The 27764-nt window shown below is 39.4% G+C and overlaps 1 protein-coding gene and 1 long non-coding RNA gene across 2 annotated transcripts; one reads left to right on the plus strand and one right to left on the minus strand.

Moving 5' to 3' along the window:
* Window positions 1–2136: 2136 nt before the first annotated feature.
* Window positions 2137–6500, minus strand: LOC116725477 (uncharacterized). The gene is made up of 3 exons (XR_004340409.1): window positions 4569–6500; window positions 3269–3341; window positions 2137–2364 (listed from the first exon to the last, which is right to left on the minus strand). It is a non-coding gene; the product is annotated as an uncharacterized LOC116725477 (long non-coding RNA).
* An 848-nt stretch (window positions 6501–7348) lies between these two features.
* Window positions 7349–13097, plus strand: LOC116725474 (C2 calcium-dependent domain-containing protein 4C). The gene is made up of 2 exons (XM_032571547.1): window positions 7349–7730; window positions 9736–13097. Exon 2 carries the CDS (start codon window positions 9788–9790, stop codon window positions 11045–11047), a length of 1260 nt encoding a protein of 419 aa, XP_032427438.1. The 5' UTR covers window positions 7349–7730; window positions 9736–9787; the 3' UTR covers window positions 11048–13097.
* The last annotated feature ends 14667 nt before the right edge of the window (window positions 13098–27764 follow it).

Raw genomic sequence — 27764 nt, forward strand, 5'->3', positions numbered from 1 at the left:
GTGTTGATAAATGTTATTTGCAAGAAAGTGCGTCATGTCTAGTCTAGACCGTGCCAGAAGCTTTGCTGCCAACTAGTGGTTAAACTTGTATTTTCATTGAAAGTTTTAAAAGTCTTTTTCACCCAAATGCTCAGATTGAAAAACAATAATTATAATTGTATCAATTTAATTCTGTTTATAAATAAACTGAATTAGCAACAGTGCCTATGTATGCAGTGATCATATAACTTTTACGCTGTGAAGGAGCGATGGCACTTTTTAATCTTGATCCATATTATTAAAGTCTGAAAAAACTGTTAGTATAAACACAAAATAATGGCTACTAAAAGTAACACTTGGGTAAAAGGATCCAATTTGCTTCTCGCAGAGCAAACTTTAACAGTAAAATTTGAATTTGATGTTTTTCAGATCATCAGCATAGCTCTAGGTTATAGTATCAACAGATTGTTTTCTTCAGCATGCTGAGGTACATGCAGACATTTACCAGGCTTTTAGTCGTAGTTCTCAGCAAAACACATAATGGGTGCATTTGTAGTGCCAAGCACATAGCTTCCATCCCCACTTAAGGATATTTATGTAAATACTTTATGATGCACATTTAATTGCAGCAGCTTAATCTCCCACTGAAACATTTTAGACAATCCAACTTTTGATTTCTTTTCTATTTATTTCTAGGCTTGTCGCACATCTTCATTGTTAATGCCAGCAGATGTGGCCAACAGAGAAGGCTTGACAGTTTTCTAAATGTGCTTCTATATTTAATTTTCCTTTGGGATTAATAAAGTATTTTTGAATTTGAAATAAAAAAAAGTATGAGTAGATGTTGAGACGTCTGCAGACATTACTACTTGTGGTTACAAAAGAGTGTTTCTGATTAACTGAGCCTTGCATTGTTTTTATTGTTTCTTTGACTGTCAGGGAATTGTGAGGATTGTCAGATGTACCTTCTTGTTCCATTTAAATTTTGAGTGCTGTAAATATTTTTGTCACCTGGTGTTTTTATTTTTCCTTTGTATTATAAATACAGAAGTGAAAGGTTGAGGTACGACAGAAATGTCCTCTGGGATGAACTACACAAACAGCACAGACCAAAACGTCTTTATTAGCTAAGAGAAATTAATTTCTACTAACAGTTTTCAAGTTTGCTACTTTAACTCAACCAGTTAAATCTTTTTGTAACGCAGTGTGATCTCTGCTGTTGCAACGATCCCACATCCAGCCATTTTGTTGCCTCTCCAAACAGTTATTGACGAGACAAAGTTTAAAGGTCATCATCCTCAAGTTGGCTGTCATATTGATGTTGGGCTGGATTTCTTTACCTTTCGTTTTTGTTTGTTTAGTTTTTCCTTGAGCATTATCGTCTCCTTTGTTTCAGTTAAACGCCTCTAGGGGGCAGCAAAAGGTTGTGCCTGGTTACACCCAGCACTCGGTCCCTCATCTCTGCACAGGCGGGAGAAAAAAAAATCCACACGCATGAGTCAGAAGCAACTTGAGTATGAATATGGTGATATAGTTTGATCTTCTAGAAAGTAACACTTGGTTTTCTTTCTCTTGTTTTCTTAGCTCACGCCTCTGATTAAGCCACCAACCTGCTTTAGCTGGAGGGTCTGCTCTCCGCTGGAGGATAGAGAGCAAGCAGAGCTTTATGAAGAACCTTCTCAATGCTGCCAGAGTCTGAAAGCAAACTTATCTTACAGAATGTGCCCTTGTATCACTTCTGAAACGAAGATACAGGCTCCGGTTACTCCTTTTTCTGCCTCGTATTGGCCTGTAATTTACCACCTGAAAATGAAACCCATTAATCTGTGAAATGCTATAAAAAAAAGGAGGTTGTATCTGGCAATAACACACACCAGTAATCCATATTTTAGGGCTTCAGGCAGATCAGAAGTGCTCACAGCAGTGTGCTGTCCTTTCTTGGGCTATTATTGTATTTTCCTTCCACTCTTCTAACTTACTCCTCTCATCTCCCCGTCGCAGGAATGTACCTTATTTCTGTGGAGTCCATCAAATTTGCTTCATGTTGCAACAGTTTTGACCTTTGCCCTGCATGTGTCCATTCCAAATGCCAGTTCAGTGAAGCAGAGAAAGCAAGACACTCAAACAGTCCTGGCATTTGCCAAACTGCGTCCCTTCCTCCCTCCTTTGTGATTTTTATTCATACTGCACAATGTTTTTTTATATATACATATACATATATCAATTTATTTTGGCACTTTCACACTGTGACCATGAGTCACATGTGTTACTATGTCCTGTGTTCGCTGGCAGATTGGCAGGAAATCTCCGGACCGTCAGTGGCTAGAAGGCAGCTGAGTCCGAGCCGTCGGTGAGTTCCAGGGAGAACGAGGGACCTGCAACAGACTGGAGAGATGAAGAGAAGTGAATTGAGATGGAAGGGGGGGTTAATCCATATGTCAGACTATGAGATGTCTCCAAGGCAACAGAAGCTGTGATAAAGGTGGGAACGGGTCGGCTGGCAGGGAGAAAGATGGATGGCAGCAATAAGGGGATGGGAGTAAACAAAAGTATGTGTTTCACTTCTGTTGTCCTTATTTGATCATAATGGGTGACAGCAGAAGCAATAGACTTGATAAAGATGAGTGTCAGTGAGTCCTGTGCAGGCATGGGCTGAAAGGCCACTCAGTGAGGAGGAAGCCATCACTTCAAAAACAGCACAAAGAGTTAGAGACGGTTTGGAACTGCACAAAAGGGGATTTATTTTTACAGGCATGTCCTGAGGTCTGATGAAACAACGAAAAAGAAGCATTAGGCTAAAATGACCCATGTTGTATTTAGAGGGAAAAGGTGGAGAACGCTACCGCAACTGTGACACACGGACGTCAGTTAAAGCAGTTCTGTCAGGAAGAATGGGCCGACTCATTCTGTTTAAAAGATAGTTTTACCAAAATCGAGGAAATTTAAGTAACTGTATAACACAGAATTAAAAAAAAACTGATATAAATGAGGTTGTCTTTTTAAACCTGTGTAAACGTCTGATAGGCTGTGTGAACATGTAGTACTACAGTAAACCTGAACATTCACAGGATTTCTTGCAAGGCTTTTTGTTCAGCCTCCGTTCTGAATCCAGGTCCTGACCACTTCTTCCCCGTCTGTCCAGGAACCCGATGAGACATCAGCAGGAGTAATGATTCACAGCGATGCACATTCTGACTTTTATCCTCCAAATGATTTTCCTTCCTCCTTTTTAAACGTGTCATTGTCTTGGTCTCTGCCTGCATCGATTCAGGTCGGAGAGGAAACGTACTTTTTCACGTTGGTCTCTCTAGTAGCTCATGTGTTCCTCCTGCTCTGTGACAGACAGAGTCGTAGGGAGCGGCCTGCGTTAATGGGAGAAGAACAGACGCATTAACCTTTTCTCTGAAGACCCACTGAAGGTTCTGTATCGATCTCATTATTTTAAAACTGTTTAATTCCACAGTTCTACACAGAGATCTTCTGTTCACCGCTCTTTTAAAGAATTTAATAAAACATGTAAAATTGTTGTTAAAATTCTATCAAGCAAACATATTACATTCTAAGTGATAACATGACCCAGTCCATGTCTAGTGTATGTCTACCTTCCCTGTTATATGATTTTGATTTTAGACTGAACCAAAGTTTGTCTGAACAATTCAAACACCCATTTTTAAAATTTCTGTAAAAAATACCTTTTTTTTTTTTTAGCTTTATATAATGTTATAATGCTATTCCCTCAACAACAGCCTATGTGGTGTACTGGGTGTACTGTTTTGATTCTTGAGAAATCCTTCAATGACAACCTTTGCCTTTTCTACTGCTCACAGAGCTGTTCTCCCACACACCTTCCCCACTCAGCTCCTTCAGACTAGCAGCAGCAATTAGCAAACACCTGATGGAACTCTGCATCTGCTGAGCTCATTATAGGAACTACTTCTCAGGCCAACACTCCTAAGAGTGGTGGTTAAAGGCTCAATGAAGTGATGTGTGAGTGTTGTGATGACCTGCTGAAGGCGGAGTGTCAGAAAGAGTAGGTGCCTCTTAAAGAGACAGAGGCCAATTCAAAGTCATTGAATTGTAAAGTCAAATTTCTCTTAAGTCATGTTTTATATGTGCAGCCTTTTTATAACAGCTGGTAACACAGTTACTTGATTGTGCTATAAAATGGCACCATGTGCCTGGAAAATACACGGTACTGCCCCTTTAACTCCGGTTCCTGTTCTAAAACTGTAGCAGGTCGATTTCTGGCCTCTCTCTTCAGGACAAACAGCAGTTGGTTCAGATGTTCTTCAGTAATCCATATAATAAATAGATTTTTCCACAAGTTGATCGTATCAGGCAGAAACATCTGAAAGTGAGGTATATAATGTGCACCAGGTTCAGGAGTAATGTGCCACTGAAAGCCTACAACCCCATCATCTAGGTCAGGGGTCGGGAACCTTTTTGACTCAGAGAGCCATGAAAGCAAAATATTTGGAAATTTATTTCAGTGAGAGCCATATAATATATTTTAAGACTGAATTCAACTAAACGTGAGTATAATAAGCCTCTGAATTTATTCTTTTAAATAATGTTGTTATAATACTCACCATTAATGTGACTTCTGGTGCTGCATGAATTTGCTGATGGCTTTGTAGTCTGGTTGGTACTTGGTAAGGTTAAGCTTCATGCAAGCGTTGAGGCTTTCATCCGTTAAACGTGATCGTAGGTTGGACTTGATGTTGTTAAGATGTGAGAATGACCGCTCACATTCATACGCAGATCCAAACATGGTGCTGCTCAGTAGCTCTTGGCACGCTTTCTTTCTGCTGTCTCCTGCCGGGTATTTTGATGCAAAGGTAGCATGGCGTGTGTCGAAGTGCCGCTTTACATTCGACCGTTTCATCGACGCAATTTTGTCATTGCAAATTAGACACACCGCAGAACCTGCTCTCTCCACAAAGGCAAATTCTTCGGTCCATTCGTCCTGAAATGTACGATACTCCTCGTCTTTTTTTCATTTCGCCATCTTCTTCGTCGAAGGGTTAGCTTTGATCTAATGCCCGAGCAGACTGATTCAAAAGGGGGCATTTACCTGTTTACCCAGCAACAGCCAACGTAGGCTATTATCATCCAATTAAAATAATGGACTGCTCCTGCAGCCAATAGCAAGCCTGAACAGGACATGAGCGGTGGAAAATCGATGGATGGATAAAAACTTGTTTTAATCCATCTAAATTAAATATTTTATGTTTTATCTGCGAGCCAGATGCAATCATCAAAAGAGCCACACCTGGCTCGTGAGCCATACGTTCCCGACCCCTGATCTAGGTCATACACCAGGAAATTCTTAAAATTATTTTTTGCGTAAACATACAAGTATACTGTGCCATGCATCTTAACTTTTTCACACTATAGTTACAAGATTAATTTGCGTTTATTGTTTTTTGAACGGATTTGGTTGTAAAAATGGCACACAGCATAAAATCTGAAAGGTTTGGTGAGTGTTTGGGTTCAGCCTTCAAGAGTCTGACATCAACCAATCAGATTTTATTTGTTTAAACACAGGAACCAAAGTGCTTTCCATTAGTGCAGTAATGAAAATAGAGAACAGAATAGAAACCAGACGAACAAAGGGACACATTAAAGTGTCTCACTGCAACAATGTGCTAAAAGCAGTTCTAACCATGAAAAAACAGGCATTTTTCCATAGTTCTGGACCATCAAACGATGGTCACCTCAGTGTTTGGATTTTCATCTGGAGATTTCCTGAAGATGTTGGTCAGAGGACCAAAGAGCTTCGTCTGGGTGATGTCCTTGTAAAAGATTTCATAAGTAAGAAGGTATTCCATGAAAAGTAAAAAAAAAAAAAAACGAACACTAAAAGTTAAAAATCAACTCTAAAACAAACTGGGAGCCAGTGAAGGAAGTATAGGAGTGATGTCAAGGCAAGCAACAACATTCTGGGTCATTGAGGGTTTATTCCAAGATAAATAAATAAATATATAAAATCTGATGCCAACTATCCTCAGAAATAAACTAATTAGTAAACTGATAGTGAGTCAGTTGTGTGTAATTCAATTTCACCATACATTCAGCCGTTCTCTGAATGCCTCAAAAGTTTGTTAGAGCTTTAAGAGAACAACCGCCATCATGAAGACACTTTAACACAGCAGAATGGTCAGGAATACGTGTTGTGTAGGCATTTAAAGCAAATTTCAGCGAATCGATTGAAAATGGAAAGGGTATTGTTTACTCATGCTGACAGGCTGGATAAGAAAGAGCCCTAAAAGTAAAGCAACACATGGTAACATTGGAGGAAGCGCAGAGATCCACAGCTCTGTCGCCCCTACACAAATTTATGGATGTGTTGCAAAGTAGAGGAAACAGTGAATGTGACCAACTTTGGTCAGATGAGACCAAAGTTAGGTCTTGTGGCCTACTTGCAAACATAATCATATGAAGGAAATCAAAGACCAGATCTCATGGTGACACATGGTGGTGGCAGCTTCATGCTGTGGGGATGCTTTACACAGGGAAAGGAAAGTTGGTTAGTGTTAGAAAAACTGCTGTTCACAGAGACCCTCCATCTGATTTGAACGAGCACGTAAACTCTTTAGCAAAAAGCACTAAAAGTTCATTGTCCTGTAGAGATTTGGCCCATAAAAACTTTCAGCAAAAGTGGACCTACTTTCATACCTTTCCTGTCAGCCGGCACAAACCATGCACTACTTTGTGCTGGGGTGCCATATAAAGACACAATTAAATAAAGCTAAGCAAGAAGTTATCTGTTGTTTGGTAAACATAAATGCATCTTTATTCAGTTTCTTTTCCAACATAAACTTAACAAAATAAAGCACAGCAGCTTGCCTTTGAACGAGTTGAAAACGTGTTGATTTTCCACTTTCCTGAAGTTCAAAGCAGCTAAAATTCCCGTCAAGCGAACACAGAGGAGTTGGTGATCTGTGGCGAAGCAGAGGCTGGTGCGCCACTCTGAGTCCGCGTGATCCACGACACTTGAGCTCCAAACCGGGCAATCTGGACAAATAAAGTGCTTTTTTTGTTCCTCAGATCAATGAAGTCATGGGGCCCATCCTGTTTTAGACAAATGCAGGTTTGTTGCCATAGCACAGTTACCTGGGAAACCGATCAGCTGGTTTAAACCCAAAGATGGAGAGACAAAGAAAAAGACGGAACACGCAGCACTTATTTTCTGCTGCGCTGCGTGTGTATTTATATCCTCCCGAACACCAACCTGTTCTTAATCTCTGTGTTGACGCACAAAAGCTGAAGCCATTTGCAGCCTGCAGAGTTTTTTTTTTATTTTTTTATTTGGGGACGCTCTTACATATCCCGTCTTGCCTCGAGAATCACCGATGCACTCAAAAATTGATGCAACAGAAACAAAATCAGAAACATTTCCCAGAAAAAACAAACAAACAAAGAATCACAAAGATGAAGTAGAGTTTGGGCTGCATAAAACAAGCTCTATTACACTGGTGTAACTTCAGACGCAACCAGTGCTCCTCTAACTGGTTCTACTGGGAGAACACGGAGTGCCACAGGTGGATCTTATTGGTCAGCCGAAGCTTCTGTGCTGTCCATAAAAACGCACCACAGGAGCTCTGGAGGGGAGACCGAGCGTAAGGGCGCAGAGCAGCCGCGCCACGGAGCTCACATCACGGCCGTGTGTCCAGAGAAAACACCTGTCACTGCAGGACTACACACAGAGGAGCGCAAAAAAAAAGGACGCCACGCTCTGAAACAAGCTTGTGAGTACATCCACATGAAATATGAGTTGATTTAACTTGGCACCGAAACGAAGTGTGTACGGTTTGGGGAGCAGCGGAGATGGAGAGAGGAACCATTTGCGCACCTGTTGAGCCGCGTTGTCGTTTGTAACTTTTTAAAATAAAATACTTTAGATATGGCAGAAAGAAAACAATTAGTTTATTTAACAATCCCAGTTAATAAAATATGCTTTTACTCAGACTAGTTTATCAGAATTAAATGAATTTTGTTCTGTTATGTGAAATCACTAAAATAAAATAAAATAAAGGGAACACTGGTGCAGTGGCAGACTTTTTCTTATTTTGCCCTTCTCTCAGGATAATGTTATTTATTCCCGAAGTTAATGCAGCTTACCTGATCTTTCAGAATAACCGGAATAGTTATCTTATTGACACCGTTTAAATTGTTTAAAATAATTTCACATGTTTCATTTATTCCCCGTTTTGATGTCGATATGCATGAATTTTATCCAGATATTTTGTAAAGTGCTTTTTATTTCATATTGTCCATTGCAGCCACTTGCTGTTCAAGTTGCAACCAGATTAAACTGATCAAATTTGCATTATATGACTGTTTATTCTCGATATGCATTTAAACAGAATGACAGTTTTTAAATATGATACGGTCACATGAAAAAAAGAAAATGAGAGAAATGTCCATTTGTTCTTTCATGTATAATAAGTGTAAATTGCATTTAATTTCATGCATATAAAAAAAATCACGTGTTATTCACATAAAACGATGCATATAAACAAAACTGTATTTTTTAGTTTAGGAAAAAGTTTAGACACTCTTCTCCATTAAAAGCTCTGTAGCCTTTTCCTGAATTTGGCTGAAATAACTTCAGTTAGATGCTTCTTGTAGCATCTAGTTGCCTCTGCAGGCTCTGACATCAGTCTGAGGAAGGTTTGCCTCATGTTTGAGGGTTTTATTACACATACAGCCTGTTTTAAGTCTCCCTACGGCCTCTCGTTGAGATCAATATGTGGACTTCTTTCCTTTGCTCTGTTCTTTTCCCGTCCTCAGTGGGTATGTTTAGAGTTATTGTCGTGTTGCAGGACCAGTTGGCGGTCTTTTATGTTTTTCTTATGAAGCAAATCCTTGCAGGCCTCAAAAGTAAGTCAAACTTGTTCAATCTGCTTCTGATTGTAAAGCCACATGAACTTCTATATAAACAACACCAAGAGTAACATTTTAGGTTTGTCTAAAAATGTGAAAATTTTGAAGGGTTTCCTATATTTTTATTTTTTATTCTTTTTTGCTGATAGCTGATTCTTTGCAAATTGCTGCTGAATGCAACAATTTGATGTGGCATGGAGGCTGGAATTAGATAACCCCAGTTTGCTTTAATGGAGACCTTCATCATGTCTGCATTGTTGGGTTTAGTGTCTCCCATGTTATTTTTGACAATACCACATAGATTTTCTTCGGGCTTTGGGTCACACAGTCCTGCAGAGCAATAAATAGCACTGATTGAGGGTTACTGGTACATGTGGAAACATGCTGAGTTGTCCTAAATTGGCTTTTAAAAAAAAAAAAAAATAGTCCAAACTCTGCTGTTCTTTAAACACTTTTTCTTAATTTAATTTTTCATTAATATGCTTGGAAACAACTCCTTTGTCTATTATCTTTTGTGTTTTTTACCTCTTTTTGAAGGAACTCAGTGACTGTCTGCTGGACAACTGTCAACTCAATAATCTTGTCCATTATTGTGCCATTGTGTAACTATAACATGGCAGTTTCTGCTTAAAAATATATTTTCTATTGGCCATATCCAATATTCAAAATTTAAGAGAAGTTAAATTTGGGGTTTTCATTACTCATGCCCATAATGAAAACGACTTTATTGACATGTTTCAGCAAATACGTGGGAGTTTAATTGCTGACTGTGTTTCAGCTCTTCAGCATTCAGGTGTTTTCATCCCCTCTCTCTGTTGGAGTGATCATTTACACTTCTCTCCATTCAATGTGTGTTATTAATTACAGAGGCTCCTGAGTGAAACCTGCTCTCCTGCTCCTGCCACTGTCTGGTGGGAAAATGTGGGTTCTGGATAAGATCCGTGGCTCGGTGGAGACCAGTGTGCTGAGACAAGGAGACAACGGTGACAGAAAGGCTGCAGCTGCGCCGTACAGCAACGTGCTCACTCCCGACAAGATCCCAGACTTCTTCATCCCCCCAAAGCTGGTCAGCTGCCCTCCAGAGCCCGAGACGCCGAGCATCAAGCCCAAAGAGGGGCTGCAGCCGTCCACTTCTGAGCAAACCATTAGCAGCAACAGGAAGATCAGCAGTCCGAGGAGCCCTCGCCTGGTGGCCAAGATCGCAGGAGATACAAAGAACCTGCTGAGAGCAGCAAACCGCCACATCATCCAGATAGAGAGTGCGGATGACGTCGTGGCTGGGGACACCAATGCAGACCCCCAGTCGCAGACTGCGATGTCTCTGCCATACGTTCCCAAGACTCAGACATCTTATGGCTTCGCAACCCTGAAGGAGAGCCCCCACACTCGACGCAAAGAGTCCCTGTTCCACTGCGAGCTGACCAGTCCCATTACTTCTCCAAACACCCAGAGGAAGACTCCAGGGAAGGGCAGTGAGACAGGGAACCATCTGACCCCCGCTGACTGCAACACCTCCCACATGAACCCCTACCGGTACTTCAGTGGTGGAGAAAGTGACACCTGCTCTTCCGCTGAGTCCTCTCCCTTCAGCTCTCCGTTGCTGTCCCGCTCCGCATCCCTCCTCAAGATCTTCACGCATGAGACACAGGCCAAAGTGGTGAAAGCCAAGCGGACGCTGGCTCGCCACAGCTCCCTGTCAACAGACGAGTGCAGCTCGGCCGAGCCCAGCCCCAACATCCAGCGGCGGCTCCGCGTCCCGTCCCTTCACGGCGCCGGAGGAGCGTCTGACCACGGCCTCCAGCGGGAGCACACCATCAACCTGCACAAGGGCGGCACGGTGAGGATCAGCGCCAACCACGACTCCGGCACGTCACGCCTGCTCATCCGAGTCCTGGTGGCTGAGAGTCTGTACGACAAGCACGTCGACATCAAAAGCATCAACTGCTGCGTGTCTGTGTACCTGAATCCAGGCAAGCTGCAGAAGCAGAGGAGCAACATCATCAAGAACAGCCGCAACCCAGTCTTCAATGAGGACTTCTTCTTTGACTCCATCAGCTCTGTTCAGGTGAAGAACCTTTCTGTGAAGTTCAAGGTGGTGAACAAGGGCACCAGCCTGAAGAGGGACACGCTGCTGGGAGAGAGGGAGGTACCACTAGCAAAGTTGCTCTCAGGACTCTAAAGCCACAGCAGATGGAGCTTAAGTTGATAACTTGGAATTTTCAAAAAGCAGTTCTGATAAAAGTTTACAAGCAGTTACCATCTGACCTACTGTAGATGACTCTTTAGGCATCTTACTTTAGTTTAAATCCAGATCAGTCAGTCATCGTGGCTGAAGCTGTTGCTAGTCTGAAATTAGCGACCAAAGTGGATTTCTACAGTCTTGAAACAACTCAGATCTCAAAAACAGCACTGTGGTTTATAAAAACTTGTTTTTAATTACAGAGTTATCTGTGATTACTTACATTTTACACAGGAAGGGGAGGCAGCGCGTCTGCAATGATCTTCCTGTGTGAAACATAAGAAGAGAGAAAAACACAAAAAACTGAGATCTATTTCCTTAATTTGCCTCGTTTTTCCATCCCGTTAAAGCTCTAAGGTTCTGGTACAGTTTTGTGTGGGTCCTCTCCTGACCTACTTCTGTCAAAGCTGCTTCTGACCTGAAACATGCTTGGCCCTGGTTAGACCAGCTGTTAGCTTCAGGCTCTGGGACCAACAAACTTGGGTTCATAATTAATAAAGATGCCAAGAGTTATTTATTGCAGGTAAGCTATTAACCGCTTGTGACCTTTCCACAGAACCTCTTCTGACTGAAGCTGTACTTTGGTGTTTGCACTGTTTTCTCCATCACTCATTGACTTTAAGAAGGAAGACTCTATGAAGAAGAAAGGTTTTTACCATAAGCTCGGAGAACGACCTCCCTGGTGTACACAAATGGAGGATTTACTTCACTTCTTCTCCTAAAAATGGATTCTCATCGAACCAAACTGAACCCAACAGCACCAGATGAATGTGGCAGATGAAAGCTCTCCCTCCATTCTGAGCATATCTCCCGGCCGAGTGTCCCGAGCCAGGCCCTGCTGGTTCAAAGGTTGGACGGCACCTGTGCGTCAGGCTGTCTCCTGTCCTCCAGCGCCAACGTCCTCGTCGTGGTTTTATTATTGTAATGTGACTGAAATCCGCAGCAGTGCAGGATTTTTACATCGCCTCCACCATCTGCGAGCACAGAGATGCTTTTGAGAACGAGTGCGCGCTTTGAAGTGGCCCTAGATCCTGATGTGCAAATGATCCTTTGATCTGCACGGGGAAGGCAAGGAGCGAAAAGAGTGCCCACATTTACATGCACATCAAAAATGGAATTACAATATGATTGATTAAGCAAAGGACTGCAATGATCTGATTAAACTTGATTAAAACATCAAAATTAGAAATGTTACACAACAACCAATACCTGCTTCTTCATCAGTACCGCACCGTCTCAGTTTTGCTTTCACAGACCAGATCCAACCAAGGTTAAAGGCTTGCCTTGCTTCAGAATAATTAGTTTTCTCTCCAAAACTGATTATGCTAATATAGAGATGCCTGTTTAAAATCACAAAATAGTTCTTGCTTTGGAGGCTGCCAATAAAGTTTTAGTAGAATATATTTTGACAAACTGAAAATTCACTATATAAAAATATATGAAGTAAAATGCTGGCACCAGTAATTCTAAATCAATTAATGCCAGATTATTACATAAATGTGCAGTTATCTTATTTATCTGATTTTCAACATTGTGAAAAGAAATGATAAAAAAAACCCTAAATCTAAATCTATATAATAAAAATTTGATAAAGTAGAAGATTCAAACATCAAGGCAGACAGGAATATGTCATGAACATACAATCGATTTTTCAGATCTATTGTGAAATCTATTGTCTAGATCTCTGCAAGCAACAGATCATGCCTGGATGCCTGATGTCCAGGCTTCAGATTACATGCTGAAAAACATGCCTACATATCAGAAGTTTATGCTAATATGTAAACAGCATTTCCTCAAATAAGGTCGTTGTCAAACCAAATGTCATTTTCTGAGATTATGTGTTAGGACAGATTTAGAAGGGTTTTGTGATAAATGTGTCTCTTTTGATGCTGAGTTAGTGGAGAACTGGACAGGACTGAAAGAAAAACAAAGAGACGCATTGAGAGCCTGGATTAAACTTGAATAACAATCTGTTTTGAGGAATAATAATATTATTGTATAATATTATTTTTAATAATAATATATAATTATTAAATCTTTGTATATTGGATAGCAGATAAGCTCAAAACTCTAAACATTTCTGTATGTAAATATAGTTTTAACTGCTGTCCCTTAAAAGGCTGCATCCATAGCTCAGTATAAACTGTCTTCAATTTTTTCTACAGTTAAATATTGTAATTACAGAACTATTTTAAACAATATTTCCCTACATGAACGCACATTAACCCTAAGAAAGCAAGTGATACATGCCTGTGCAAAAAATAAAATAAATAAAAAATTTAAATAAAAAAATACACAACCACACACTTCTGGTGGGGCAGGAGACATTTACTGAAATTGCCTGTAAAAGTAAAAATGCTCTGAGTGAAACGCAGGAGAGGATTTATGCCCAATAACATCCCTGAACAAATGTATCCCATTGTTTGAACTATTGCAATCTTGTATCAAGGACAGTTGACACAATTTGACCCTAAAACATATTCTTGTTTAAAAGGTAAACAAAAAGGCCACCACTCAGGTAAAGTGCACTCTAGTGATATAACCCTAGTTTATAGGAAGAGGAACAAATATCAAACTGATGCATTTATGCGAGAGCATAAAACAGCAACAGGATCAGCAGCAAGATGCATCATGATCTTGCTGCTTCGGAGGATTTCACTTGAGTTAAACTCCGTCTTGCAACTCCAATGGTTTGTTCAAATCCAGCATTAGAATCAGAAACTATTTTATTCAGATTCAAACAGCTTTTGGAAATCTCCAAGGAAAAACAAAAACAAACAGTTGGACGGTCTGATTAGGATTTTATATGGTGTGGGTGAAGGTGGGTGAACAACAGATGAGTGTTTGCAGTAATAAATGTAACATATCTATCTGTTTGATGAAGCTTGTTTAACCACATGATTGATTTTCCAGCTGCAGCTGCCCAGTGTGGGCAACCTGATTAAATCTTGTGCAACCAAGCAACAGGCACTCACTAAATTGGTACATGACTATCATCAGTCTGACTGCTGATACCTTATTGGGCTCTCATATCAGCTTAAACGCTCTTAAATGGGCAATTTTTCTCCACTTTAATCAAGCCTATTAAATTAGCACATGTTCGGTAAAACTTTGAACGCCGCTTAAGCACATTTTGAGTGATGTTGTTGGCAGGAGGACAAAAGACAAGTTCATTAAACTCATTAAACCGTGTAAATGTTTTTTAAAAAGTCAGTCGTCGACGTATGCAACCAGTCTTTAGCCGTAGTGCCTCTGTATTAGCAGTGTGCATGTAAATGTGTTACTTTTTAAAATATATTACATTAGAGCATTGGCGTCAGTGAGTACCAGCAGCATGGTATCAACAGGTCACTGGTGTTTGCATGACATGCTCAAAGTTTTCTGAAACCCTAAAGCCTTACTCTGTGTGTGTGTGTGAGAGAGAGAGAGAGGGATGGTGAGAATGATTGAGCCGCACGATTTTGTCCAGAGTTGTTCACTTTCTATGTATAAAATGGAGTATTTTTTATTTTTTTGTAAAATGCTTTTGAAACTTGCCGTACGTTGGATTTGTACTGTATTTATCTACTCACTGTAAACAGGAGTTACGTTTGTCGAATGACTTAATTATGCACCAGCTAGCAAGTGCTGATGAGCAAAATCCGAGTTTCAGCTTTAACGAAGCCCGTCGGTGAGGGAGAGCAAACAACAGACGATACAGACAGCAAAGCGGCACAGAAAGCAACATGACTCTGTGCTCAGGCGTGAACGGCAGCCCGATCCTTTTCTGTGGCTTCTGGAGGAATTGCAAACCATTGCAGCAGAGAGAGAAAACGAGTGATGCTTCTGTTAAAGACTTTTCCTCCCCCCACCTGCAGCTCCCCTGTTGATGTGCTCTATATTACTTCGCTTACAGTGATTATGTTGGCCGTTCTCTGGTGGAGTAGATTTGGTGAAATGTTGTAATCTCTGCTGCCTTCTTGTGTTGAGCTGCTCGTAGTCTTGCTGTACTTTGGATTCAAGCTCTCGGTAAAAACCAAACTATATCTCTGAGGTTTCTTCTAGAAAGGCTGAACTTTCTCAGATGTGGCTGTGCTCAATTTTAGCATTTTTTTAAAAAATCGTGCTTTTGTATATTGAGGTAAAACTTTGCTTCACTCAGAATGAGTGATTCTTATAGTAATGCACATGATAGCTGTGATTTGCTGATTGTTTGATAGTGTCTTTCTTTTAAAGCTGTACAGTAGTGCTCTGCCACTTTTTAGTCCCTGTTTTCCGAACAAACTATTGCTATTAATGGTCCATTGTACATGAAAACTACTTTAAAAGAAAAATGAAAGTTTAGCTTTTATTTTATAGGCAATTGAAAGTGTAAGCCTCAAAATAGATAAAACATTTATTGCACCAGCACAGTCTCAAACAGAAATATGTTGACAAATCCAAACTTTAACTTGGCGACGTTTACTCAATAATGAAAACAATGTGTTAGTGAATAATTGATCTCTTCAAAAATGTTCATAATTGTTAATGTACACTTCAGTTGATAAGCCTTTTATTTACTTTTAATCAGCCTTTTATTTAATCAGACTTTTGTGACTTTCAAATTCCCTGTAATATTAAAATTACTTGAAACAGGGGCCTGTTTCTTTAAGACACTCTTCAAAATGGGAAAGACAAGAGAGCATGCCATTTTTAAACAAAACTTCTAAACTTTAATACATGATCAATTTTAGGCTACCTTTTGAATATTTTTATTTTCCCACCTATTTTTACTAATAATGGTTCTGACCCTGATTGAACAAATTGACTCCTGTGAAACATTTGTAAATTATGATCTTTAATAATCGCAATTTCGGTACGAGTGATCTCATGCTGGACACACATGTTGACAGATATTCACGCAATTTTTTTCCCACAGTATCAGAAAAGAATACAGATTGGGAAACTGAAATACCAACGTCCAATGCTACTTGACTCGCTATTGGCTGGTGTTTTCAAAGCAGCCAATCCTCGAGTGCCATTCATTTTCCTTATTTCCAGAAAGAAGGAAGACTGTAGATGTTAGCTTTTCTGGTACTGAAAAGACAGTTTTGACTGAAATTGGCAAATATAAGTGTTTTTAGAGGATTGAGGTATTTGAAAATTTTTAAGTTCTTAGAGACTGTGGTCCCAAACTCCTGTGAATGCCTGGGGTCCACATACCTAGGAACAAGCAAAAAATACGCAATCGAAAAAATTTTCAAATCCTCAGACTGGTACAAATTGGTGCCTGGTTGGAGGAAAGAGTCCAGGCATCTTTTTGAGAAAACCTCAGTTTTTAAATGTTGACATGACCAGCAAACAAGGCCCTTCACTGCCTTTGCAGAGACAATTAAGTTACAATGTCAAACACCTATTTAGCTTTTTAAAGAAAGTAAAAGACTGATTGGATTATCTTTTGCCAACTTTTTATCTTTTACAACAAGTTAGCGCCACGGTCTTGATGAATATCAGACACAGTGAAAGCAAAGCAAAAGTTGCAGTTTTAAATCTCACTGAGTTTTGAAACAAAAACAACACTGTGTCCTTCCATGATTACATTGTTCTGCACCAGAGGTAACTGTAGGACATGCAGAAAACTCTCAGGCAACACGGAGGGTTTGAGTCACGAGTCAGTGATAAAGTTGTCAAAGGGTGGTGTTGAAATAAACCTGAAGAACCACACGTTAGTTCTCCACTCAGTTTCCCCTCAGTCAGCAGAGTTCACAGCTCTTCTGTCTGAGTCCCTTCTGCAACTTTATTTCTTTTTTTTTTTTAATTATTTGGTGTTGTTTGGTTTGTACTTTCTGCTTATTTTAAGCACCAAAAAATTTTGTATTAAGGAACCTGGAAAACAAAAACTGCTTTAAACTCAAACCTGAATCTACAGAGGAATTATCAGCATTAACTTTCCTTAATGGCCATCCTGCTGCTGTGGTTCAACTCTGTCCACTCAACAGATTTCTAATTAGATAAAGGCCAAAGAGGCTCTACTGATGGCAATTTAAATAAGAAACCCATCAATATCCATGTATGTGAGTTATACTGACGGTGACTTTGTTTCCTTTTGGCTTGTTGAGATTTTGTTTTCAATGAAAATGTAAATGTGGTGATGTTTTTATTTTTTTTTCCCTGTCTCGAGAAGTTTGCTCTGACAGATGAAGCTGAAAAAGTGCCAATCCTATACTTGACTCTTGATCCTTAACTTTTCTTTAAACGTAGACCAGTTGCATAGTAGTTACTGTTGTGTTTCTGATCTGTGTGGTTTGATTACGTTCACACTGTGATGTTACGACAACTGACAGCTGTTCTCTGTGTGTGTTAATGGGTTGGAAATGCTTTCAATAAAACGTCACTGCAATCACTGGTAATGTCGTTGTTGACTTGTACGTTTTTATTGTGATCTTGAAAGAGAGAAACACTTACTGTGTTTGAAGACCAGCTCTAAAGTTGGTCACTTTGCTGGTGTTTTTTTGTGTAAAACATTTATTCCAGTCAAACTTTTTCATATTTTCTCCCTTTCAAACATTTCACTATATTTATTGGCATGATAAATAGAAAGTGCTGCACAGAGGGTCCTGGGTTTCAATCTCACGCTGCTGTCTTTTTGCATGTTGGTCTTGCTCTTCAAGATACAGTTTGTTCACTAATTATCTCTAACAAACAACAAGGTGGTTGAAATATTTGAATAGGCAAACATTGCGTCCTTGGAAGTGCTTAAAATGTTATATTTTTGTCCATCTTTCAGCATTGCCTGCTCTTTCCAATTACCTGTTGAATGCTGTTTTTTTTGCTCATGATGTCCTGCCACTTAAAATAAATAAAAAAAATCTAGCAGAGTTGCTGGGCCTTATCTATTTCTCATTTGGTATTACCTGGAATATAGCATCAGACGTGCGCACACAAATGGGTACATAAAAATATCTTATCACTGCCATACTATCAGTAATTGGCAGGAAAAAGCAGCACACAATATTTTTTTTTGCCTCAGGGAGGAATTAGTCTTAAACCTAAGACTAATTCCATGTTTGAGACAAATTGTGTGGAAGTCGAGGTGAAACAAGAAGTAATGAGCACAAACAGACCTAATAATGTCAGCATCTGTCCTATTCTGCTTCCCTTCGTTTGTTTTGACATCTTTTTATTTGGAGAGCGGCGTCTGTTTCTGCAGTGGATATGTCTGTCGTCTCAAAAGCAGGGAACAGAACAGCACTCGGTTAACGACACTCCAACGAGGTTATATTGTATTTAATGCCCTATATACTGGCGACCTGTCCAGGATGTACCCCACCTCTCGCCCGGAATGTTAGCTGGAGACAGGCACCAGCACCTCCCAATCCCTCTAAGGGACAAGGGTGTTAGAAAATGGATGGATGGATGGATGGATGGATGGATGGATGGATGGATGGATGGATGGATGGATGCTATAACAGGTGTGATGCATGTAAAGCTTTAGAAATGACTCATGTAACCCAACAGTCCCAAACTCAAGAACTCAAGACCACCTCAAAGGTATTATTGTATGCTAAGAAATGGAAAAGCTGTGCTAGATCTACACACACACTCACAAGGATAATTTAGGGGTCAATTACCTTAACGGACATGTTTTTGGATTGTTGCAGGAAGCTGGAGCACCCCGAGAAGAACAAATACATGCACAGGGTAAACTCTATGTAAAAGGAGACCAGGTTGGGATTCAAACTCAGGACCTTTTTGCTCCAAGGCAACAGCACATCACCATGCTGAAGAGTCTTTAGCATTAAGATTTTTTTAGATTGTTTTTCTTGTATCTGGATCTGTCATTGCCTCCAGATGCCTTTCCAATGGGTTTGGCTAAAGACCTTTGTTTCTATGTTCAAGGGACTTCCAGACATGTAATTGATGGGGCATCATCAGCCTTAGCTCTAAAACAACCTATTTACTGTTCTAATTTTTATCATTTAACAAAATGTAGTCTAAAACCACCAGCAAACCAAGACTGACTGAAACGACTGAGTGACTATTGGTAGAATATTGTTTACATAGAAATCTGACATTCATTTACACACATTAGAAAATATCAGTAAATTGGTTGTAAGGATGTTTGTCAGTAACAGAAATAATTTGCTTAAGTCCTGGCTCATCGGTGTGGGAATGCTGCCTTTTCTATAGTTTCAACTTAATTAGGTTTGGAGCTTTGGTCTTAAAATAACAGCGTCTTTAACAGATGTAAATGAGGCAGAAACCATCCAGATGATGGCTCATTGGCACTGAATTTACTCCATTAACAGAAGAACTACATCTTTCTCCTCATACATCATACTTACATGGTTTGAGCTACTCTTAGAAAAACATGTAGTGGAAACTTCATGCCAATTGCTGCTCCGTCAACTTTACTTTTTGTTTTAAATGTCTTTTTAAACCACACTATTCACTGAAGTGACATTGATGCTCTCAGTGGTTTTTAATGGATTTTATCTCATGGATTGTATTCATGTTTTTATTTCAACATGTTATTTATATTTTATTTAAGTTTTATGTGAATGGTTCTGGTTATATTGATCTGTGTTCGTACCTTTGTGTGTGGGGGTGTGTGGGTGTGTGGGTGTGTGTGGGTGTGTGTGCGTGGGGGTGGGCGTGTGTGTGTGTGTGTGTACATGGATTGTATGCTACGTGCCACTGCAAATCTACCTTTGGGTATAAATAAAATAACCTAACCTAGAGTTCAACCCTTACAACCAGGTAAGCCAACCCATTTCTAGTGTATTAATGCAAATTACTACCAGATCAAATCACTTTCTTTTCTCAATGCTTAGAGGTTTTCAAAAATAGAGAGACACAGAGAGTAAAGGGTAAAAGTGTCAATTTGTAACCCAGTTTTTCTCTGAGAAGTGGGTAGACTGTGTGAGATGATCAACTATTCAGCACAATTAGCTTAGCTACAGACTACTGTATGCCTCCATTTCACTAACATTTAATGAATTAAGGAAAAAAAAATCCAACATATTCATATATTGAACTTGTACCTGTACCTTTTACCACAGTTAACAACAGTGAGTCAATCACCAGCAGCTCTAGCCCACGTCCCTCCTGACCTGCCCTCTTCTAGTGAAATTAAAGCTGCGGTATGTAACTTTTATATTTATTTATTTATTTTTTTTACATATTTGGTAAAACTGTCATTATGTTGTCACAGTATGGGATGAGAGATAATCTGTGACAAATCTATTTCCTCTGCCTATCTAGAAACAACCAATCAGTGGCAGGAGAGTTTGAGTGTTTTTCAATGTATTTCAATGGGTCTGAAATTTGCAAACATAATGAAATATTTAATAAAGTACAACAGCAAAAATTATGGTGATGGCAAGGCAGTGCACTAACCTGAGAGAAAAAAGATAATAAAGGCTAATATTATTCCTTCGCAAGGCATTTCAATGCTTCTCCTATGTATTGCTATGGCAGGCCCCAATAATATCTTTTCTTCTAGTTATACATATTATTACAGAACAGATCATGAGAGGGTAGCTTTTTATTTAGGAAAAAATCAAATGAGTTGATCTGGTTATTAGTCCACCCTATATTCACAACAAACTCACATCGATCCTGTGTTGATCTGCCTGAGGGAAATTCAAAGTGGAAGCCTGTTGGTCCCTCATTTACCAACACATTCAACTGATTCTACCTCCAAAAACTTTGGCTGACACGAACATTTTCATGATTTGATATTGTTAAAATGCAAGCCAAGCACGAGATTCACAACTCTTTATCCTCTCTGGGTCCTCGCCGTCTCCAATTCATCACCTTCGAAGCGAATGCACATGCAAACATACTATTAGGTTTCCTTTGCCAGCTGCACAGGAGATGCTGCCACTGCACTTGGCGGGGGAAGAAAATGTTTTCCAATATCCTCCATCTGCCACTGTTGATTTCCATCCGATGCTGAATGTCTCCCACAGCTTGTAAATTGATTTATGCTGCCGTCTTCCTCTGAGTCAGGGAAAGACGGCGGAAACACAAGAGCGGCTGAGGGTGAAGGGAGTCGATTCTGGACGCGGCGCAGCATCATCAAAGAGAGCCGATACTCTGTGGGGCAAATTTGATTGGGGCAATTTTCATCCACGGCTTTCCTGACTTAAGAGGGGAAAGGTTTAGGGCTGTTATTGGCTTTCGGATTACTATGGCAACCATATTGAGGAGCGCTCTCAGAGTGAAGGAATGAGACAAAAGAGGGTGCGTGTGTGTCTTGTGGGGGAGTTGATAGCAATGTTGTTAAAATTGCCATTTAGTCCAATGGCCGCCTGCTGTGTTTATACCTTAACAGCAATTTTCGGACAACTTTAAATGGCGTTCCTCAGAATCAGTGTTATTCCTTTGAAAAATATGATGGAAAAGGCAGTGGGGAATACTGCTGTTTGTACAGCACAAGTCAACAAGTTTTACTTAAATCATAGGAAACTGAGATTTTACTGATATTAACCGCTCATTAATGTCTCTAGTGACTGGTTTCAGGAAAAACAGAGTTTTCTCCATATTCATTGTCACTCCCAGTGACAATAGATGTGTAAGATGCCTTAAAATTAAAGTGACTTAGATTACATCAACAGAATCACCCACTGGACATTTGAAAAACTATTTTTCAATTGGACAACATTTTTACTGAGAGCTGAAACTAATCCCTCACCAATCTGATACAACAGCTGCAGTTAAAAGCACTTCCATCGCTACCTCTACAATGCTTTGATCTTCAGCAGTCTTATTTCCTGCCATCTTACTTATATCTAAGTGCTCAAAGGAAACTCTAAGTAGCTCACCGCTATTTGAGTCAAGCTGTAAAATTATACTGTAAATCACAGGCACAGTGATTGTTGTACTGATTATCATGAAAAGTCCAACTTGCTTGGCTTGTTAACAGGTGATAGGTACAAAGCCCACGGTACAGCTGGCTGATTGTCTGTTATTACAAGCCTTTCCTTTCCTTAAAGTGTCTCCTTAGTGTTGAAATACTAAAGTCCACACTATATACATATAAATACAGTGTGGAAAGCTTTGTGAAATGGGTCTCCATGAATGTTTTACATCTAAACCTTACACCATCAACTGCAATGCATGTAAGAGATTATTAGATTCCAGAACAGAAAATGTGTGTTATCAACAGTCACAAAATATGCTTTTCTATCTATCACTCTGCATTTGGTAGTTGTCAAGAAGTCAGCATTAGAATCAGTCTAAAGACTGTGAGCCACGCCGTCTCATCCAACACCAGTGTCTGACCTCACAAATGCACTAATGGGATTAGGGTTAAAAAAAAGTCTCACTCTTGAAATCCTTGAAAATCCAAAACAGCTGAAGCTGTTGTAGATTAAAAATGGTGGTTCAACTTTATAGTAAACTCTACGGATTAAAAATGGGATGTCACTAAAGTTCATGAACTTTTGGCAAAATAATGTAGTTGGTTTTTAAAGTTTATAAGGCAACAAAATATATTTTTGTAATCTATAGGGTTGGATATTAAATAAGGGTCTATCTTCTTCAGCAGTGAAAAATCTGCACTGCAAGACTGTTTACCGATTCTTCAGAAACCTTTGATTTATAGTGCATAAAAACAAAACTGAACATTATTCAGAAGCAAAATCAGTAAATTATGTTTTGCAACATGTTTGCAATGTGTTTCCATCAAGTTGCAGAGCTGGATAATTAATGTTGTATTATGGTCTCTTTCGGCATTGGTACTATCTCTGAAAAACAAATTTTAACAATAAAGGACTCTCATGTTGCCTATCAAGCATGCAGCTTCTTTTATCTACCAAAACAACCTTAAAGTTTTTGAAAAAAATTATCAGTGAAGTTTATGAAGTGGTCATTAAAAATAAAGTACAGGAAATGCCACTTTTGACGATGCAAGTGTTGATTTTAATCACGGAATCCAAAATGATCATTTCATGAAATGAAGTGAAATAGCTTACTATTTCATTTCATGAAAAAAAAGTCTAAACTTTAAGATAGGAAATGAAAGCAGCTACATTAAACAGCCATTAGACCCTGCAGACGACGAGAGAGCTATTTTTCTCTTCAGTCTCTCGTCATTCTACGATAATCTTGAGAGAAGCCCTGTACTGTTTGTTCTCTCTCCGAGCAACAAATTATTCATCTCTTTCATCAAAGTGACAAGATCCTGACATGGTGTCCTCATCAATAAACACAGCTGACACAGTTTCAACTCTGTAACTCCTGCTTCATCTCCAGCCTCTTTCAGCGTGTCGCTCTTTAAAGATGCATCTCCCATCTGTCAAAGCAACACTGGTAAAATAAGCGTCACACATGGCTCTTTGATTGACACTGAAAACGTCCACAGAGCTCCACAGGTAAAAAAAAAAAAGCGTTGATTTTAAGTCCATGTAATTCAAGAACACATTGGCGACAATAGATGTGCTGTGCTGGTGTGTAATGCTCACACATCCATCCGTCCAACTCAAGAAGTATAACTTTTGGAGAAAAGTCTACAAATGGAGAACATTTAAGCCAATGGCCAAAATGTCCAGGTCTAATCGTCTAAACAATCTTAGCCTGAGACCAGACTGCAAGATGTGAAATGGCCAGGCAAGTTTATATGTATATACGACCATTCATGCACAAGATATTGCAAAGTGTTTATAGGGCGTCGGAGGCAGAAAGAAATGAACAAAGCACAGCATCAATCACAACAGAAATCTTCAAAAATGCTGAAATGTCACCAGGGGATCTACAGCAGCCTGTTGTTGCAGACGATGGCTCTACAGTGGGAGAGAGGCTGCGCAAGCTTATTGTTCATGAGACATGGGCATCATCATCAAAAGAAGTCATTTTTTGGACACTGTGGCTAGCACTGGATTTTAGCCATGGTCAGTTTCTACAGTAACAGCAATGGCTGGAAATACAACCAAACCAAGGAGGGACGCTGTGTCAGGGAGAATGGTTGGTCTGTTGTGTGGATTGTGATAATTTAATGTATAACACAGGAGCTTATTCTCTTTAATTGGCGATGTTCACCACATATTTTATATAGTGTGTCTCTATATTTGAACCCTGTTGAGTACTACTGCACACCCTTTGTGTTTTACATGACATGGTCAGCTTTATTGGTGACTAATGAATCAAATGCAGGGATTTATTTGAGTGCATCAGTTTCGTACAATAACAACAAACAAAAACACATTAGTCAACATGAAAAGTTCTACTTGGATTATTTGTATGTCCTTTGTAATCCAGAGAAACAGAATGGAGTGAGACAGGATTATCTGCAGACTCAAAGTGGACGTTTCTAAAACGTAGGCACTTTTACAATTCAAACCCTGATTGGCTACTTCTACTGCCTGTGCTTTTTTTTCTGCTCACTGCTAAGATGCAGAGGAACTATAAATGATGGAAATGCAAACGTCCGTCATCAAGCTGATTATCAGAATTATATTTTTAAGGTTGTTAATTTGTATTATGTAGCTTACATGAACAAATTAATTTATTAAATAAGAGTGAGTCAAGAAAGGAAAAGAAGAGAAACCAGAGTATTTGTATTTTAAAACTCTTCTCTGTGACGCTGAATAATTTCAGTTGTAGAGAAAAAAAAAACATAAAATGGTGATTTAAATTTTTTTTACATTTTAGAAATTAATGATTTAGATTTTTGAACGATTTTGTCGAGGTATGCTATTAACATTTCACGATAGCAAAACACTTCCTGCTTAAACGGTGGAGCAACATTTAAAGATTGTAGTGAAAGAAGGTCACTTACTACAAAATCAACACTTTATAGTTTTTTTTTTTTAAAGAAAGGCAGTCGTGATGTTTGTTGTTTTGACTGAAAGTTAATTTCTAAAATATAGATGCCACAGTGGTCAGTGGTTTTCATGATTTTATGCAGCATGAAAATCACTGAGTATTGGCCAGTGGGCCAAAAGTGTGTTTTTCTTACTATGCCTTTCCTTATTGTTGGGAAATTTGAAACATTTCTTATGGACAAATGAGACAACACTAATTTACACGAGCAAAATTAAGGTTTCCAGAAAAGAGAGTTACATTTGCTGCTAAACATGAGGAGACTCTTGTTTGTTCTCAGGTTGCTCATGGCACAGGTTGGCTTGAGTCTGCGCTGGGTTCAATGAAATATCGAGGCATATGAAGTGAAACCTGCTCCCATTTGTCAGAAAGCAGGGACCCAATCAAAGGTCAGGAGTACTCCTACAAGATAATGACCCAAAACAAAAGCTAACAATGTAACTTGCTCTTTAAAAGTGGGTTTCTATGAGATCTGATCCATGAAAGGAGCTGAAATGTGGAGTGGAAAGAAATGACCTTTAAAACCTGAGACAGCTTGAGAAGTTAACTAACTATAAGGCAAAAATACCAGCTGCAGAAACTGATGGGAATCACTCTATCTGCCGAGATGGCTTTGAAAAGTTGAACAAGAAAATAAGTTAAGGATAGCATCCTTTATCTGAAGGCCGGGTTAGATAAAATAATTTTTGAATGATAATTTTACTGTTATTTTTTTACTTGCTTTTTAACTACTTATTTTCAGTTTCACATTATTTCAGTAACCAAATATGTTGTTTCTTTTTTACATAAAAATGTATGTAAAATTTCTGATTTCTAAAACTTTTAAGTCATGGTTATCAAATACATAACTGGCTGCAGATGTGATGTTTGATCTAGTTTCTAGATCTAGAATTCATCTTTTCATGTTGGTTCTTGCAATTAACATCAGATGTAAAAAAAAAAAAAATTAAGACATTCTTTCCTCTTGCTTGCAATAATAATTGTTGACTCGCGAAAATGCAAATGAATGCTTCAGATGGTGTGGGATAAGTTATGAGACTGAATTGATTTTCGATCAACAATGAGTCTGGCTCCACTGTGAGCAATAATATCGAGCAAAGTAGCTGCTGGTCGAGACAATAACGTCATAAAGACAGATGTGCAAACATACAGGGAAAAATGCTGCAGTAAATTAATGTCAAAAGTTTTGTGTGTGACTCAATAAACCATGTGCAATATGCTGTGGTTTGCTCAGGCCATAAAGCCTGGATGGGTGGGGAAACACAAACAGACTCCAGCACCAGAGAGTTGGTGGAAAAAAAAAAGGAGCAGACTTCACTGAACGGGGGTTTGAATCGACCCTGCTGCGCTCAATCATCTTTCCTGATCACTTTTAAAATAAAACAAAGCGGGACTGAGGAGCTTTAGTGCTTAATCACGACCATCCCTCAAAGGTCTGTTTACAAACAACAAGGCAGTTTAAGGTTTGACTTTTACCAGAGAGCCTCAATTTCCTGTTGAGGTGAAATCAGCGGCAGGTTGCCCACGCCGCAGAGAGAAGTGTTCGTTGTCCGGATTAATCAACTCTGATAAGAGAGCTGGAATAAAAATTCATGTGGGGGTGCGCGCGCGCATGTGTTATGGATTAGATGGCATACCTTGAGGTTGTCATGGTGACTGCCAGGCAGCGGACACCTGTGAATTACCATTAGTGCTGCAGAGCCAGGATCTTAATTAGAAACGCACAGGAAAGAGCAGGACAGCCAAGCAAATCAGCGTGTTATCCCGGCCCTTTATCAATGCGCTGCCTCCATAAAATTGGAGAAAATGTACCTACAAATGAACAGGTGTCCGATCCAGAGACTACAAGATGTACAATCGGTTTATCACCACACAAACCCTGAGGGGCGGGGGGGGGGAATCCTGCTGAAAAACAAAAAAAAAATCACAAATTGATCATTCAGTTTTACTTTTTGCTCATTTCTGTTAAATAAAAGTTATCAACGTTTCTGATTGGAAAAAGATTATTCCAGCTAATGCACTTCTATTTCTCACTCAAGCAATGTGCTGCTGCTTCTTCTGAAGACATCTCTGGACTCAAATATCCTGAATCAATACCTTGCAAGGAAAAGTTGAGTGAAATAGATTCCTCTTTCCATTATTCAAGGCACACAACAAGCTACCTGCGTCGTAATAAAAAGGTTGACCGTTACCATGCCTCTCAGCAAGCATCTGGCTGTGAGACTAATGTGCAAATAGTGCCAGTAGCCTCTGTTATCTGTCATGTTGGCTACAGCAGAGTATGGTTTATCCAGTCCTGTAACCTGCACTAAAAGAGTGGAATTAAAGATAATGCAATTTTTTGCTGTTTGAATCAACATCTTAGTCTTTATGACCATATACTTGGGGGAAAAAAACTGAATTTGCAGATTTAACGTTACCAGGCAGGTAGAAAGGTGCGTCCTGGCTTTGGCACTGCTTTCAAATGAGCGCATCAGCTAGCGGGCTTTAATTATATCGCACAAATATGTCTGGACAGTTTTAATATGAGAAAATCTGAGGTTTACAAGTAATAAAAAAAATTGCAGATGAGCCCAGAGTCTGACTCAGGGGCCAATGCATCCGCTTGAATAAATTTTACAAGGCTCCTAACTTCCATCTCTTAATGTGCTTTTTATGATCCACTGAGCTAAATGCACATTACATAAGATTGTACTGAACCACCAAAACAGAGCCAGAGACGCAAAGTTGACCACAAAGTGTTACCAAACCAATTCGACTGGTGTAAAATCAGAAGAATTGTTATTTTGTCGTAAACTTTCTGCTGGTGGTTCCATCTGCCAAATGTCACAACAAGGAGTCTACACTGACCCTTTAACTCCAACAGCTATTG

The sequence above is a fragment of the Xiphophorus hellerii genome, chromosome 9, assembly GCF_003331165.1.
Source record: "Xiphophorus hellerii strain 12219 chromosome 9, Xiphophorus_hellerii-4.1, whole genome shotgun sequence".
Lineage (NCBI taxonomy): Eukaryota > Metazoa > Chordata > Actinopteri > Cyprinodontiformes > Poeciliidae > Xiphophorus > Xiphophorus hellerii.